Source organism: Borostomias antarcticus (genome assembly GCF_949987555.1).
Source record: "Borostomias antarcticus genome assembly, chromosome: 6".
Taxonomy (NCBI): Eukaryota; Metazoa; Chordata; class Actinopteri; order Stomiiformes; family Stomiidae; genus Borostomias; species Borostomias antarcticus.
The window spans coordinates 30,280,699-30,298,368 of NC_140239.1; the positions used below are offsets into that span (position 1 = coordinate 30,280,699).

The 17,670-nt window shown below is 47.0% G+C and overlaps 1 protein-coding gene across 1 annotated transcript; it reads right to left on the minus strand.

The window, feature by feature from the left end:
• Positions 1 to 511: 511 nt before the first annotated feature.
• Positions 512 to 12,757, minus strand: LOC311310622 (histone-lysine N-methyltransferase PRDM9-like; the record flags this gene model as incomplete). Its single annotated transcript, XM_084440132.1, has 8 exons — positions 11,275 to 12,757; positions 10,264 to 10,386; positions 8,582 to 8,701; positions 7,656 to 7,927; positions 7,360 to 7,424; positions 6,974 to 7,161; positions 1,029 to 2,068; positions 512 to 520 (listed from the first exon to the last, which is right to left on the minus strand). Exons 2-8 carry the CDS (start codon positions 10,358 to 10,360, stop codon positions 512 to 514), a joined length of 1,791 nt encoding a protein of 596 aa, XP_084296258.1. The 5' UTR covers positions 10,361 to 10,386; positions 11,275 to 12,757.
• Positions 12,758 to 17,670: the final 4,913 nt, after the last annotated feature.

Here is a 17,670-nt window from a genome sequence, read left to right on the forward strand (position 1 = left end):
TGTGTCTTTAAGTTTCCTGCCTGAATGAAGCTCTTGCCACACTGGTCACAGTGGTATGGCTTCTCTCCTGTATGAAAAAGCTGGTGTATCTTTAACTTATCTGACCTAGTAAAGTTCTTCCCACACTGGTCACAGTGGTATGGCTTCTCTCCTGTATGAAAAAGCTGGTGTGTCTTTAAGTTTCCTGCCTGAATGAAGCTCTTGCCACACTGGTCACAGTGGTATGGCTTCTCTCCTGTATGAAAAAGCTGGTGTATCTTCAACTTATCTGACCTAGTGAAGCTCTTCCCACACTGGTCACAGTAGTATGGCTTCTCTCCTGTATGAACACGCTGGTGTATCTTCAAGTCTCCTGACGTAGTGAAGTTCTTCCCACACTGGTCACAGTGGTATGGCTTCTCTCCTGTATGAACACGCTGGTGTATCTTTAAGTTTCCTGCCTGAATGAAGCTCTTCCCACACTGGTCACAGTGGTATGGCTTCTCTCCTGTATGAACACGCTGGTGTGACTTTAAGTGATCTGCCGTAATGAAGCTCTTCCCACACTGGTCACAGTGGTATGGCTTCTCTCCTATATGAACACGCTGGTGTGTCTTTAAGTGTCCTGACCTAGTGAAGTTCTTCCCACACTGGTCACAGTGGTATGGCCTCTCTCCTGTATGAACACGCTGGTGTAACTTCAACTCTCCTAACGTAGTGAAGTTCTTTCCACACTGGTCACAGTGGTATGGCTTCTCTCCTGTATGAACACGCTGGTGTGTCTTTAACTCTCTTGATGTAGTGAAGTTCTTTCCACATTGGTCACAGTGGTATGGCTTCTCTCCTGTATGAACACGCTGGTGTGTCTTTAAATCTCCTGACATAGTGAAGTTCTTCCCACACTGGTCACAGTGGTATGGCTTCTCTCCTGTATGAACACGCTGGTGTATCTTTAACTTTCCTGACGTAGTGAAGTTCTTCCCACACTGGTCACAGTGGTATGGCTTCTCTCCTGTATGAACACGCTGGTGTATCTTTAAGTTTCCTGCCTGAATGAAGCTCTTCCCACACTGGTCACAGTGGTATGGCTTCTCTCCTGTATGAAAACGCTGGTGTGTCTTTAACTCTCCTGACGTAGTGAAGTTCTTCACACACTGGTCACAGTGGTATGGCTTCTCTCCTGTATGAACACGCTGGTGTATCTTCAACTCTCCTGACGTAGTGAAGTTCTTCCCACACTGGTCACAGTGGTATGGCTTCTCTCCTGTATGAACACGCTGGTGTGTCTTTAAGGTTCCTGACATAGTGAAGTTCTTCCCACACTGGTCACAGTGGTATGGCTTCTCTCCGGTATGAACACGCTGGTGTATCTTTAAGTTTCCTGACGTAGTGAAGTTCTTCCCACACTGGTCACAGTGGTATGGCTTCTCTCCGGTATGAACACGCTGGTGTATCTTTAACTTTTCTGACGTAGTGAAGTTCTTCCCACACTGGTCACAGTGGTATGGCTTCTCTCCTGTATGACAAAGCTGGTGTATCTTCAAATTATCTGACCTAGTAAAGTTCTTCCCACACTGGTCACAGTGGTATGGCTTCTCTCCGGTATGAACACGCTGGTGTGTCTTTAACTCTCTTGATGTAGTGACGCTCTTTCCACATTGGTCACAGTGGTATGGCTTCTCTCCTGTATGAACACGCTGGTGTGTCTTTAACTCTCCTGACTTAGTGAAGTTCTTCCCACACTGGTCACAGTGGTATGGCTTCTCTCCTGTATGAACACGCTGGTGTGTCTTTAAGTTTATTGACTGAATGAAGTTCTTCCCACAGTGGTACGGTCTTCGCTTGTCTGTCTGTGTCTGGGCGGGAGCTGGTGTGAGGGGGGTGTTGGAGGTGGTGATAGGGAGTGATTGAGAGGAGGAGGAAGACAAGGAGAGAGTCTCTGGTTTGATCTCTCCGTTCCTCAGCAGAGAGACGTAGAGGTTGTCATGGCTCCTCTTGAGGTGCTTGTGGAGCTTCATCTGGGGGATGTAGGTGAATGGGCACTCGGAGCAGGAGAACACCTGAGTCTGGGACAAGTCTGACATCGCTCCTGGGAAAGTAAAAGAGAGAGAGACAAACATTAAAAAGGAGGCTCACACCTGTAGTACAAGTTCAAATACCATATAGAGTGATTATATGTAACTAGTGGGGGGGGGGCAATGACACCACAACTTCAGAATGAGGACAGGAGAGAGAAAAATATGCAAGAGGTTCCTCTGGCTGAGCTCGAGTGAGGGAGAGAAACAGAGGAGAGAGAGGAGTGAAAAAAAGAAGAGGAGAGAGAGAAGAGAAAACAAGCACGAATACGTTGAAGCCCATGGCATTAGCTAATTTAGCTAGAATAAGCTAGCCAGCACTCATTAACATTAGTCACACTACCATGTTCCATGGCAACCTACAGCATTCCATTCTGTATATAGCTAGTGTGCCTGCCTAACATCGGCAATTTGTGTGCCGCACAACAGCAATTTGCACAGGTGCCGTTGCAGTTTGTGACGTAGCGTCTCCTGTTTCGTTGCATCCATGAGTGTCCTGATTTTCAGGTTGTATGCACACGTCTTGGCTGCTGGCTGGCACCATGGGAAAAAGACAGAGGAGAGGAGCGAGGGAAGGATGGCAGAGGAGAGTTACTTGGACAGTGGTTACTATTATGACTAGCAGTGTGTGTGCATTACTGTGCAGGGTTGTGTGATGCGTAGTGCAGTAGATCTGTGGTAGTAGTGCTTGTAGTTAGTGCATGCTGCATGCCGCTTCTGCTTGCTACTCTGCTTTCAGCTACCGCCGCTGTCTAGCCCTCCTCACTGAGGGTGAAAAGAGGAGCTGAGTGCGTAAGTCTCCTTCTGCCGGTACAAAGCCACTCCACCGCCAAGACTCCAACAGTGCCTCCCCAGTCCCCGCGGCCACACATGGTAACTGGGTACCTCGCGGTCCCAGGCTAAACTGTAAGGGATCTCGGAGCAACAGTGGGCCACAGAGGCAAGGCGCGCAGGCCCATCTGTATGTGGACATGCCCTGGCTCCTGCCAACCACTGTCCCAGCTATGGTCAAATAGCATGTGCAGATGGGGCTCATAGCCATGGTAGACAACCCATCTAGGAGAAGGTCACTGCGAACAAAAACCACAGGTGCTGCTCGCGCCTGGCTCCGCACCATATACCATCTGAAGGTGTGGAGCAAGGGCGGATGAGGGCTTTAAGCCCAAAACGGCCAGAGTAGGGCTGTGAGGAGTTGCGCCCCACAGTCCTTAACTAGCTTTGTAAAGCCTGACAATGGAGACACCGATCATTGAGAACCCTATACTTCCAGCGGCGGGAGTCCACAGGATCCAAGCATCGGACGGTGGTGCTGGTCATCCCTTGGGGGGACACTATGACGACTGGACCCCAAACCCTCTCCATTGGAGAGGAAGGGTTCAGTCTGACCACAGCCCACTGTCCAATGCACTTTTGCGCTGTAGGAGACCATTTATTATGGGAACCTTCAACGCAAACACAGTAAGGGAGGAGACACGGCTAGAGGAACTAGCGCACTGTGTTGGTGAGAGGGGAGTGGAGATCCTGGGAGTCCAGGAGCACAGGAGAGTGCACACTGACCAGCCAATTGTATACCGCAGAGTGGGGGAATGTTGGTTCATCACCTCATCTGCATGGCAGAATGATGCCCAGGCCGCCACAGGTGGCGTGGGGCTAATGGTTAGCCCTCGAGCACGAAAAGCTCTTCGTAGGGTGCAGCAACACACCGACAAGATCCTTATCGCTGACTTCGAGGGGAACCCGGTAACAACTGTCATGAGTGTGTACTCTTCCACCAACGCAGCACCAGTTGAGGAAGTGGAGAAGTTCTACGAGGACCTAAGCACAGTGATCCACCATGTGCCAGCTCACAACTTCCTGATAATCCTGGGGGACTTCATTGCAAGGCTCGGACCAGAAGATGCACCCTTCACATACCACAACAACACCAATCGCAACGTAGAACATCTAACTACTCTGCTCACAGAACACACACTCCTGGCCGCCAACACCTTGTTCCGTAAGAGAATAGGCAAGAGATGGACATTCCTGGACCGAGCTAACGGTATGCTACGTCAGTTGGACATACTGGTAAGAAGGAAATGGAGGACGTCCATCCTCAACGCAGAGTCGTACAGTACATTCGACTCTGTAGGCTCCGACCACCGTGTGGTCTCTGTGAGGCTGCGTCTGAGCCTGAGGGTCCCCAAGAACATCCCGAGGCCCCGGCCCAACTGGGAGGCCTTCGCAAGAAGCCCCGCCATCCAGGCCAGCTACACGGCGGAGGTGAGAACACCGCTTACAACTGCAGGCCGAAGAGGAAAAGCCTCAGACAGCATATGGGCAGTTTCTCGCTGCTAACGAGGAGGCAACAAGGAGGTGGGTGCCGACAAAGAGGAGACTCAGAGCCTCCCCCACATCCAAGCACCCAGAGGTCATGAGGGCGCTGGCACGGATGGAGGAGGCGCGAAGAAGCTTTGAGGAAGAGAGGACCTTAGAGAGTCAGAAGGTGTTGAATGAGGCCAAACAGCAGCTGTTCAACACCTACAACAGGATCAAAGTGGAGGAGCTGATGGAGAAGGTGAGGAAGGTGGAGGCGATGCATGGCGAACGACAGTATAAGGAGTCATGGAAGGTCATAAACGAGATGAGTGGGCGCAAGAGGGCAAGGGAGGGACAACTAGCAGGCTGCAGCCCAGAGGAGAGAGTGGCCTCCTGGTTCACCCACTTCCAGGATCTCCTAGGCACACACCCGACAGTGGAAGGAGCTGAGAAAGAAATACCTGCAGTCCTCACAAAACTTATGATTGACGATGGCCCCTTTACAGCTATGGAGTTTGCCACAGCGAAGTGCGCTCTGAAGCAAGGGAAAAGCGCTGGGCTGGATGACATCCCCCCAGAGGTCCCTAAGAACTGTGATCTCGACAACATCATATTGGAGATCTGCAACCAAGCTCAGATAGAAAACATCAAGCCTGATATATGGTCCCTCTCCAACATCATCCGATACCGAAATCTGGAGATCTGTCTAAGCCAGACAACTATCGTGGCATTAGCCTGACATGTGTCATAGTGAAAAATGTACAACCGCATGCTACTAAACCGGATTCGAGATGTCATTGACCCTCACCTGAGGGACAACCAAAATGGCTTCAGAAAAGGAAGGACCACCATAGCCCAGATCCTGGCCTTAAGGAGGACCATCGAGGAGGTGAAAAGGAACAACCTAACAGCAGTCGTGTGTTTTATTGATTTCAAAAAAGCATTTGACTCAATACACAGAGGCGTGATGGTGAAAATCCTTAAGTCCTACGGGGTCCCTCCTATCCTACTCCGGGCCATAGAGACCATGTACAGGGGCACAAAAGCCAGAGTGTTAACCCCGGATGGCAACAGTGAGGAGTTCAACATCCTAGCAGGGGTGCTACAGGGGGACACTCTTGCCCCCTTCCTCTTCATTGTAGCCCTGGACTACGCGCTTAGGAAAGCCATCAGTGGGCAGGAGCAGGAGCTTGGCTTCATAATAACACCTAGGAAGTCTAGAAGAAACCCTGCTGTAGTCCTGGCAGACATGGACTATGCAGGTGACATCTGTCTGATGTCCAACTGTGTGGAGCAGGCACAGGAGCTCTTGAACAGAGTAGAGGCAGAATGTGCCAGGGTTGGCCTCAGGTTGAATGCAAAGAAGACTGAGGCAATCACTTACAACAACCCCCCTGGACCACCTACCTCTCAAGGCAGCATGGGGCAATGCTCTGGCAAAAGTTAGCAACTTCAAATACCTGGGTTCCTGGGTCAACTCATTAGAACAGGACCTTAAGGTGAGAAAAGCGCTGACATGGAAGGCCCTGAATGGCACGAATAGTGTGTGGAACTCCAATCTCCCTCGACACATCAAACTGAGCTTCTTCCATGCGACCGTGGAGTCTGTCCTCCTTTACGGCTGTGAAACTTGGACCCTGAAGCCCACCCTGCAGATGGATGGGTGCTACACCAGAATGCTGCGTGTGGTGCTAAATGTCAACCAGAACGAGCATGTTACCAAGAAGCATCTGTATGGGGGGCTACCAAAGCTGAGTGAGAAAGTGGCATCCAGGAGGATGAAACTTGCTGGCCACTGCCACAGACATCATGAACTCCCAGCCAGCAAGTTGGTGCTCTGGGAGCCAACAAAGGGGCACCAATTAAAGGAGAAGGCTCTTTTTCGACAACCTGGACCTTATTTACGGCATATTACAAGACATTTGACTCACCGAGATAACTTTGGTGTAATTCGGAGGCCTGTAGAAGAAATTTAAAATCCAGCGCGAGACAAGTATATCCATGTAATGGCGGCGGACGGGGCACCGAGAATGCAGCTTCTAAAAAATGTATTTTCTGCCACGAAACGGTTGTTTTCATCAATCTATTTTCATGAATCGCTAGTTGTGCTTCCATAGAGCGAGTGCTTGTTGTGGTTTTCACATGCCTCTGTAATATGATCTTTAGAAACGTCTTTAGAAATGAAAAATAAAGCTTCCCCACTTGCTCCAGCACGCATGCGCAGAGCGCAGACTGGCTATTCTCCGTCTGTAGGCTACACTCGTGGCTCACCTCTACGCTACGATCAGCTTCCATCATATTCTAAGTCATCTTCTATATCCTCAAAATCTGATAAATATTCAGCCATATTGCACACAATATTCCAGGCACCAACAAGCCGATCGTAGCGTAGAGAATGTGAGCTGCGAGTGTAGCCTACAGACGGAGAATAGCCAGAGTGGAGAGTTCTGAGAAACTGGCTTGATGTACGGACGACCGAGATGATTGGAGACTTCGCTGTCAAGCTCGTCTGAGGACGACATAATAATAGCAGACCTCTGGTTCTTTCAGCTTTAAGGAAAGAGGTGTATGAGAGCGAGATTGAGGAGAAGACAGAGGGAAGAAGAGTTGAGGACAGATACCTTTAGCGGTTCTCTTTTTGTCCCAGAAGTAGTCGAAGGAGATGCTCTTGTATCTGTACTCCTGTCCGTACCAGACCAGCAGCTCCTCCCCGACAGCCAGCAGCCGACGGCAGCGAAACAGGATCCCTCCACGGTACTGAAACGCTACCAGGTTCTGCTCTTCCTCAGTACGGGAACAGTTCACATACCTGGGGGAGAGGGGGGGGTGGTTTCATGAAAACAAACAGGTGAGGGAGGGAGAGACGGGAGGAAGGAGAAAACAAAGTGGGTGAGATGTTGGGACTGACTGTATGGAGGGAGAGAAAGATTCAAAACTGGAGAGATGGTTTATCTGAAGTGAGAGAGAGGAGGGATGTAGATAGACACCAATTGACTCGGTTCCTCACCTCATCCAGTTGGAGTGCGTCTCTCTTTTGGCATCGATGTACTTGTCACAGTTTCTGCTCTTGATCTGAGAACACAGAGACGTCTAATGTCAAACGGGAAAAAAACGGTCAAATTTAATTTCTTCATCAAACATTAGTTCATGAGGTTCATCAGAACACCTGTTCACACACACCACGGCCCTCATACCCACCACCCAGGAGTACACACACACACACACACACACACACACACACACACACACACACACACACACACACACACACACACACACACACCCCATCGCCCTCATACCCACCACCCAGGAGTATCCGCTCTTGATGGCCTCCTCCTTCTCCATCACCTCCCCCTCATAGGGGCCGTAGTGGGTTCCCTTGGCAACCGCCTCCCCACAGTTGAAGACTCCCAGTCCCACCCCGGGTATCCGTGACCTCTTGACCTCCAGGCCGTGTGGGAGGGTCAGTCTGGCCCGGTCAGACACCCCCAGGACCACCGGGGTGTCCGGTATGAAGAGGGGGGGGCCGTGGAGCTCACACTCCTCCAGGAAGAAAGACTCACACTCCTCACAGTCTGGAGAGGACAGGAGAGGGGGATGAGAGAGACGTAGTGCATTAGAGAGAGAGAAAGAGAGAGGTAGAGATGGAGAGAGAAAAGGAGTTTAAAGAGACATGAGAAAGACAGTCAGCCTTTTCCATTAAGGGAGCTCAATTGTGGAACACACTTCCAACAGAATTAAAGTTAATCCAACATAGTGAAGGCTTCAATAAAAGTGTGAAAGACTGGCTGAAGCAAAATCAGAGCTGTACGCACTCTTAACTTTTACTACTTTGTATTTTTCACAAAATCAATCTTTTATTTAATGAATGAATTAATAAATTAAGCAATGAATAGTTCATTAATTCATGCAATGATTCATTTTTGGAAATCAGTATCCATACCCAGCCCTAGTATTGATGTGCTGCATAACTTGGCAGTCATGTAATTAAGGTTACAGCTTTAAAAAATCAGATTTTAGTAACACTAACAGAATCGATATTGAATCGAATCGTGATAATCGATTCTGAACCTTGTGAATCGGAATCGAATCGATTCTTGAAATTGGAATGGATACCCAGCCCTAGAGACTGAGGAGAGAGAAACAGAGAGTAGAGGCTGAGCAGGGCGAAACAGGAAGAAAGAGAGAAGAGAGAGAGAGGATATACAGAGAGAGAGCAGCTCTCTTACAGAGGTAGTGGTCATCTTCTTGCTCCTTCTGCTCGGTGTAGTTGACTCTGGCTCTTTCTCTCAGGTTCCTCGCTCTGCGGTATAGGTTCACCTCTGACCTCTGCTTCACCTCTAACACATCTGACACACACATACACACACACATCACACACACATACACGTCACATGGGGTTAACATGAGACAAACGCATACAGAAAATAATTTGTTACTCCCAGGTGATGCAAAACTTACCTACTTAGGTACGGCAGCGCGCACTGTGAGCGAAACGCCTGCATGCGAAACAAACGCACCTGAACGCGCACGCTAGAGGCACTCGATAGTCAGTCGAGTAAATGTCTTTTTGAGGCAGACAGGCATGTTACAGGTACTGGCTAACATTAGTAAACATGCTAATTTTCTTTGTATAGTGATATATTGATGTGCTTTACCTTTTGCTAGTACTATGCGATCATCAATCTCTCTCTTTCTCTCTCCCTCATGAGTTTTAAGGTTGTCTTATTGTATCAGTAACTAGCTAGATAATGTAGCCGAATATTAGCTAGGTAAAGTCAGCTCTCTCTCTCTTTCTAATTAAATAAAATAGGCTAAATGTTCTCTAATATAATCATTAAACAGTAACAGTTCCATTTTGATTGTAGGCTTCTAACTTAACCATTCATCATTCTACTGGGTTGCTTTAGGGTAATGCATCTTCATCACAGTGGCAACCTACATCCCCCCCACCCTCTACTGTGACAAGCATAGAAAAGTCTTGATTTCAAAGAACTGAGAGTTGCAGCAGACCTGCAGTGTTCTGGAAGTTTGTTCCAGATATGTGGAGCATAAAAACTGAACGCTGCTTCTCCATGTTTTGTTTTAACTCTGGGGACAGAAAGCAGGCCTGTGCCAGATGTCCTGAGAGGTCTGGGTGGTTCATATAACGTAGCAGCAGATCAGAAATATATTTTGGCCCTAAACCATTCAGTGCTTTATAAACCAACTAGTAGAAGCTGAAGGTTATCTGATTTGTGAAACATAAAATAAGAATAAACCAGTGTTCTGTTGCTCTTTAAATTGTGATATAATTATGTGAATTATATAAAACTAATTTGTTGGCACAAAAATTACATTACATATCACACCATTACACATGGCCTTTGTTATATCTCATAGTAACTTGTTTAGAAAGGAGATGCACTTGTGAGTTCTGGCCAAGTACTGTAGTAGAACTGACCTACATTACAGTACTGTCCCTTTGGATAAAAGCATCTGTTAAATGACTAATGTGGTAATATCACTCACAGCAATGTGGATGTGCAGCTAGCAAACAGGTAATTTAGCTATTTATGGCTTGTACTGTAGTAGCCTACTTTGCATATTAATTTACATTCAATATTTTTCCAATTAATGTAAAAATGTGCTGCGTGCGCCGACCAACTTAAGTGCCCGTTTTTAAACTTAAGCCCCGCCCCTCTAGCATCCAGGGCACGTCCCTGCTAACAGTACAACGCTAAAACTTGGGGAGATATGTAGAACAAAACGCAGAAACACACACACCTTTCAGAGGGCAGGGATCAGGCTGACACTGTCAGCATAACATTACACTACAGTAGTGACTACTACTACTACAGTACTATTACCACACAATAGCCTACTACTATAGTACTACTCTACTAGTACTACTTGTACTCTGTATGCGTACGTTGAGAGGGTGTCTCCAGATGAGGGGTCCACTCCACCGAGTCACTGAGCCCAGGAAGGGGGGGCAGGTCCGCCATCTTGGATCGACCTCGATGCATGAAGGCTGGGGCTGTCGACTACAGTCCTGCAACACACAGGTAGGAGAGAGATGGAGGAGGAGAGAGAGATGGAGGAGGAGAGAGAGATGGAGGAGGAGAGGGAGGGGGAGGAGAGAGAGATGGAGGAGGAGAGAGAGAGAGATGGAGGAGGAGAGAGATGGAGGAAGAGAGAGAAATGGAGGAGGAGAGGGAGGGGGGAGGAGAGAGATGGAGGAGGAGAGAGAGAGAGAGACAGTTTTGGAAAGGTGAAAGCCTTTTCTCCAAGATGGCTACACTTGCAGCCCCTCACATTTTATAATGTCTAAAACACACTTTATTGCACTTCAATAGCACATATCCACCGATATATCCACTAACCTGACTTCACCACCCTGATCACATGACCTCTCTCCAAGATAAGAGTAACAGCATTTGAGATCACGTGATCAGCGTGAAGCCAGGCTAGTGGATATCAGTGGATGTGTTCTAGTCCAACAGAGGTCATCAGGTGCTAGACTTTGCTATCTGAGTTAGGGGGTGCTGTCATTTTTCAGCAGGCAGATTGTTTTTACCACTTGTAGCAATTTCTCTGCTGGCCGGTGGGCGAGGAACAGTTATTCTACAGACAGCAGTCTCCTCATCCCGATTATGGATAGACTGGATCTATGATATGATGCCTGTTCCTCTGCCGTCACCCACACCTGCACTATACAGCACATTTGCACTACAATACTACTTACTGCTGCTAGTTACACTTAATTTAAATAATTTAGTTCACATCTGTTATACTCACTTAGTTTATGTTGTTATATTTTGTAAATACTGTTTATATTTAGTTTATATTTAAGTCGTCTTTATATTGCACTGTACTGTGTGTATTTATTTATTGCTGCTGCGAGGATGGGGGGGCAAGACGAGATGTTTACTCCCTGTACCTGAACTCGGATGTAACAATAGAGGAATCTGAATCTGAATCAACTTGAATCATCCTCAGGGGGCATTACAGCAGCAAGAACAACAGAGAAGGGAAAAACAGATCAATGATTAAACATATAGGCTACTGATGACTAATCAATATATAGTATACATAAGAGAAATTTGCTTAGTGTAATTATTAGGTACTCAATAAAGAAGTTGACAGACGAGAGAATCGTAGATCCAGATTTATTTAGCTCATGCAGAGTTGTAGGCCAAACAATAATGGCCGGGTTTCCTGAACGAGTTAAGAAGCTTCTTAACTCCAAAGTACTTCTTAACTCCCATGCAAAGGGTTGCTTAAGAAGGGTTCCTTAAGAAGGTTCTTTATCGGGAAACCCGGCCAATAACAACTGAATCATTTTACCGTCACACAGCTTATAAGCCTTATAACCTAACTTATAGTTTCAGAGACAAGACTATTCTCTACTGGACACACAGGGTCTGCTACCATATTAGGACCCTAGGCCCTGGTGGCATCAATCCAGATGTTGTGCAAGTCTACTCAGCTTACCCTGCCAATATCCTTTAGCCCTTGGATGATCAGTAACACCAAGAATAGCCTTTGGAGTCAAGTCACAGAGACATAGATACAGGGAGAACCCACTTCACTACATAAGAAATAGTGCATTACAACAACAAATAAATAACAAAAATAATAGTACAATAAAATAGTCAAGCAAAAATGTCTTTACCTTTTTCAAGACATTCCTATCTTGATTTAAAAAAAAAAACATTCAACTCATTGGAGAGAAGCATAACACTGTTTATCTGGAATAATACAATTAGCAAGAGTGCCCTTCAGAGAGCTGAACAACTTGCTGGCCTGGCCCTTCCTAATTTGAGGTATTATTACTGGACATGCTTAAGATGATGTTACACTGGACTGTAGGAGACCTACCTGGTAAACGTGAGGCCTGGGTGTGAATGGAGTCGGTAACTACGGTCAAGCAGTCGCAGGATGGACAGGTGACGATGTGCTTTGAGCAGTTTATTCTGAGTGGAAGACACAACATAAAACACTGGTCTTCCAGGAGTCTGCGATTCCTCTGGGGCTCATGCAGTCAAGCCTACCGCTACTGCTCTGCTTTCTCTCTCCAACATCGGGATCACTTGTTTACAGAAAGAACACACATTTCCATCAAACATTACGAACACATTATTTTGAACAGAAACAGTATGCTAGCAGAATTTCCAGAGCACATGGCTAAATTTAGAAATCTGAGAAAATCTATTTACGTATTTGAAGCAACCTGAGCAGCAACCAGAACGCAACGTTACAAGCCAGTAAACAGAAACGTGGTAGCCTATAAACTTACAATCCAGTGGACAAAACTTAACAGAAATCATCACAGTGTATAACAAATAGTATCTATGCAATGCATCAGTGTTTCTCAACTAAATTACGGGGTTTTCCACACAAATAATAAAATACAAGGATCATTTTACACTACGCACACAGGCCTACCTCATGCAGTCAAGCCTACTACGGCAAAACCACAAGGACAAAAAACACACGCAGACCTGCAGTACACCACAACTCCAAAGGGGGCTCCACAACAACTAACACTGCGAGGGCTGCTCAATTACAGCTAAACTCACATAACCAATAGTCTTTTTCTAACTCTGTTACATAGGCTATATGCCTGTCTCTGATTAATCTAGGATCTATGTGTCCCTTCTCTCCCCTCTCTAAACCAGCTTAGCTCTAGCCCAGTGGTCTATCACTCAATCTTGTTGCAAGAAGTCATTTCAAGATTCACAAATCATCGGTGCACTCCCCCATCCTCCCTCTCTCTGGTTGTACCTTTGGGGGTTGGTCCTAAAACGGTACGTGGGGTAGGGTAGGGCAGGTTAGGGTATGTAAGGTAGGGTAGGGTAGGGCAGGTTAGGGTATGTAAGGTAGGGTAGGGTAGGGCAGGTTAGGGTATGTAGGGTAGGGTAGGGTAGGGTAGGGCAGGTTAGGGTATGTAAGGTAGGGTAGGGTACATCTATTTATAATCTTATGTTGATGGCAAGTTTGGATCGTTTGACCTTGGAGGGGAAATGACTGGAGATCAGTGGGAGGCAGACAGACTGGAGATCAGTGGGAGGCAGACAGACTGGAGATCAATGGGAGGCAGACAGACTGGAGATCAGTGGGAGGCAGACAGACTGGAGATCAATGGGAGGCAGACAGACTGGAGATCAGTGGGAGGCAGACAGACTGGAGATCAATGGGAGGCAGACAGACTGGAGATCAATGGGAGGCAGACAGACTGGAGATCAGTGGGAGGCAGACAGACTGGAGATCAATGGGAGGCAGACAGACTGGAGATCAGTGGGAGGCAGACAGACTGGAGATCAATGGGAGGCAGACAGACTGGAGATCAGTGGGAGGCAGACAGACTGGAGATCAGTGGGAGGCAGACAGACTGGAGACCAGTGGGAGGCAGACAGACTGGAGATCAGTGGGAGGCAGACAGACTGGAGATCAGTGGGAGGCAGACAGACTGGAGATCAGTGGGAGGCAGACAGACTGGAGATCAGTGGGAGGCAGACAGACTGAAGATCAGTGGGAGGCACGCTCTACACACATCAAAGGACCTGAGCTTCCTCAGGAAGTAGAGTCGGCTCTGTTATAGATGGTGTCAGTGATTTCTGCCCATTCCAGGTGCACACCCAGCTAGGTAGGCTACTTATATGAGGGCGTTTGCAGTTAGGGCTCCTAACCTTTGCAACGCCTTGCCTGAGGATCTGAGACTAGCCAACACATGGAGCGACTGTAGCTCAGTTGGTAGAGCGGGTCGTTCAATGATCGAAGGGTCAGCGGTTCGAATCCCAGCTCCAACTGTCGGCATGTCAAAGTGTCCTTGAGCAAGACACCTAACCTCAAAATTGCTCCCAATGAGCAGGTTAGCACCTTGCATGGCAGCTGCCGCCATTGGTGTGTGAGTGTGTGTGTGAATGGGTGAATGGGAGGTCATTGTAAAGCGCTTTGAGTGCCGCTAAGGTGGAAAAGCGCTATATAAGTGCAGTCCATTTAACACTGTCTCTACTTTCGAATCTCTTCTTAAGACGTAATTGTTTTATTATTTTTATTTGATCTTTTTATGCTACCTTCCCTGTGCTGAGTTTCATATTTTCAATTAGGCTACTTTTTTACTTATATTTTCCACTGTTTGTGTTTTAGCCAGTGTTTTGGTGTACAGCTGATTGTTTGTAAAGCACGTTGTAATATTTGTTTAAAAAGGTGGTATATAAATAAAGTTTATTATTATTATCATCATCATTATTATTATTATTATTATTATTATTATTATTATGACTGGACAACCTCAGCCTGAACCCCCTGGAAGGAAACTGTGGCGCGCGGGTCAAGGGTCAAGGGTCAAGTCAACCACCAACTCCCTGGTGTTCCCCACGTTGAGCTGCAGGTGGTTCAGCTCACACCATCCAACAGGTCCTCCACAAGGGCTCTGCATTCCTCCTCCTGTCCTCCTCCTCCTGTCGTTTTCCTGTCCTCCTCCTCCTGTCCTCCTCCTGTCCTCCTCCTGTCCTCTTCCTCCTGACCTCCTCCCGTCCTCTTCCTCCCGTCCTCCTCCTCCTGTCCTTCTTCTGTCCTCTTCCTCCTGTCCTCCTCCTCCTGTCCTCCTCCTCCTGTCCTCTTCCTCCTGTCCTCCTCCTCCTCTTCCTCCTGTCCTCCTCCTGTCCTCTGTCATGGAATTTAACACACAGTCTCAAGACTATTCAGATTCATATCTTTTCTTTCCCCTGCAACCCCTAGGTTTCAATCTCCCTTTATAATTATAAACACCCAACTCTCCCTTTGTAATTATAAACACCTCAACTCTCCCCCTTTTGTAATTCATCACCTCCCCCTAAGTATTCTGTGCTAACATACAAAATGGCTTCCAGAAGGCCATCTGTCTGCTCCAGAATAACCATCCTTTTGTTCCTTTGTCCCTCTTAGAAACTACCGCCTTTTTCTCATGTCACATGTCTTTACTCTTGGCCACGCCTGCCATTCATATGTGCAATGAGTTAGCCAATCACATCCTCAAAGCGCCGTACCTGTGTTTTGCTTGAATATAAGACTGGGCATGACAAACTTTGAATTCACTTCGCTGACTAACCACTCGTTGTTCAGGAAGTCCTTGCGCTCGTATGTTTTTCACAATAAACCAGACTTAACCTTTTGAGCGAATCTTGGTAAATTCTTTTTGACTAGATCAGTTAAAATACGATCACAGTTGGCGACGGAAATGGCGAAAAGGGAGAACTACCTGCGTGTTGCTTCGGGATTCCAGTGGATGAATTGATCGACAGACGTGTCGGTCCATAGTGGGCTCGGAAAGTCAATTTTCTCTCTTGCGCTAGAGCGCACGCTGAGATTATTTCCTAAATTCTTCCACTGGATTCTTGAAGCTCACAGGTACGTTTAAACGAACCCTCTTATGGTTCTGAGTTGTATTTACCTTGTTTTAGTTTCGGATTGTGATGGTCTGGCGTATTGTTGAAAGCAAAACTCCCCGGGGAAGGTGGTGGCGAAAGGCGTTGTTTTTAACAATGGCAGTTTAGGATTGGTGATATTGCATTGTTCTCTGACTTCGTCCTTGTTTAGGCTACCGGGGGTTCTCTTCAGAAGAGGTGTAATTTTGGGGTTGGGACTCGCTCCCTTACAGTTGATGTAGACTACAGTTTAGATTGTTTGTCGGCTCGGCTGTAGTTAAGAAGTGAGAGTGCACTTCTAGGATAACGTTTTGGGTTGCTTTAGCTCGATGTTCCAGAATTAGCACAGAAGGGAACCTATTGAAGTTCGCAGATAGTGCGATTTCCACAGGGTTGAAGTTCGCAGATAGTGCGATTCCCACAGGGTTGAAGTTCGCAGATAGTGCGATTCCCACAGGGTTGAAGTTCGCAGTGAGTGCGATTTCCAAATGGGTTGAAGTTCGCAGTGAGTGCGATTACCAGCTAATCTCCGGAGTGTCTGTTTTTGTCGTTGTGTTGTCTTTGTTTGTCTAAGCGCTATTTTTCGCCGGCTCAGTGGGATTTTTGAGTGCATTTTTGAGCTTCGGCTCTTGCTTTGTATTGTAAGTATTTTTGTATACTTTTCCAGTAGGCTAGCTGGTTGTCTAGGAGACGCCGGAAAACAGCTCTCGCGGTGATCCGCCTTGAGCCAGAGAACAAAGAACTTCCTGACTGGGTGAGTCGAATCTAATGTTTCTTTGTTTTCTTTCGAAATTATATTCCTTTGTTTATTTCCCGCCTGTGTTTAACTATACTTTTCTTTTCACCGTTAGTTTTGAATTATAGGCTGTAGGGTATTGTGTTAATTATGAATACCAATACTAGTTCGCTGTCTGGGCCAGCTAAGATTGTTGCGCAAAGGCTTTGGGATGATGCTTGTGTACAGTATTTGATCTGGGCGAAGCATTCTGATTTCCCCCTGTCCGGTACACTCAATATTAGTGAGTTAGCAACTGTTAGGGCTCAGTTACAGGCGTTTGAAATGACTAGGTTAGGAAGGGAGCCTGGAAATGTGATAGATTGGAATGCATTCAGGAAGTGGGAAATACTCGCACACGAGTGTTTTTTCAAGTCAGAAAGAAGCGTAGCTGACGAAGTTAATCAGAGAGATGAATATTCAGAGTCCCTCCCCCCTCCTAGTCATTCCGTTTTGAACTCTATCACGCCGACTCGGCACTCAGAGCTCACACATCCTTCCCAAACTATGACTGGTTCACCCGCAGCTGCTGCCCCGCCTCCCAACTCTGTTTTTCCGTCTGCTCCCAACCAACAACGACCACAGGGTCGTCACACGAACAAGAATCAAGGGTATAGAAACAGAATAAACTACAGAATGAAACCGAGGGAGGGAAACGAAAACGGAGACAGAACTGACGCGTGTTTTCATTGTAGTAAAACTGGTCACTGGATCAAAGACTGTCACATTTACAGCAGGCGAAAGGAGAGAAAGAATCCTGTAACCTAGGGTTCAGCGCCATCTGCTGGAGTTCCCTTGAACAACCCATAAGGGAGATTTTAACTAGCCAAGATAGAGAGATTTTTTTTTTTAAGGTAAATAAACAGAAGAAGACAGATGTAGCTGAGGACGTAAGGATGTTCTGTTTCTGTGAAGTTCTGTGTTGATGTTTTCAGATTTTCCTGGAGTGCATTGTGTGGGCTACCAAGGAGTGGTTGCCCCTCGCCAGCATGAAGCTATGAACTGTGTGGAGTCACGAATGACTTGAGGGTCATTCTTGGTCCAGCATGAAAAGAGGATATGAGACAGCGCTGAGGGCTGTTCTCTTTCGATGGGGCTATCTCTCTGGCCCCCGATTTGCTTTGCTGCTGTGTGATTATTTGGTTATTTG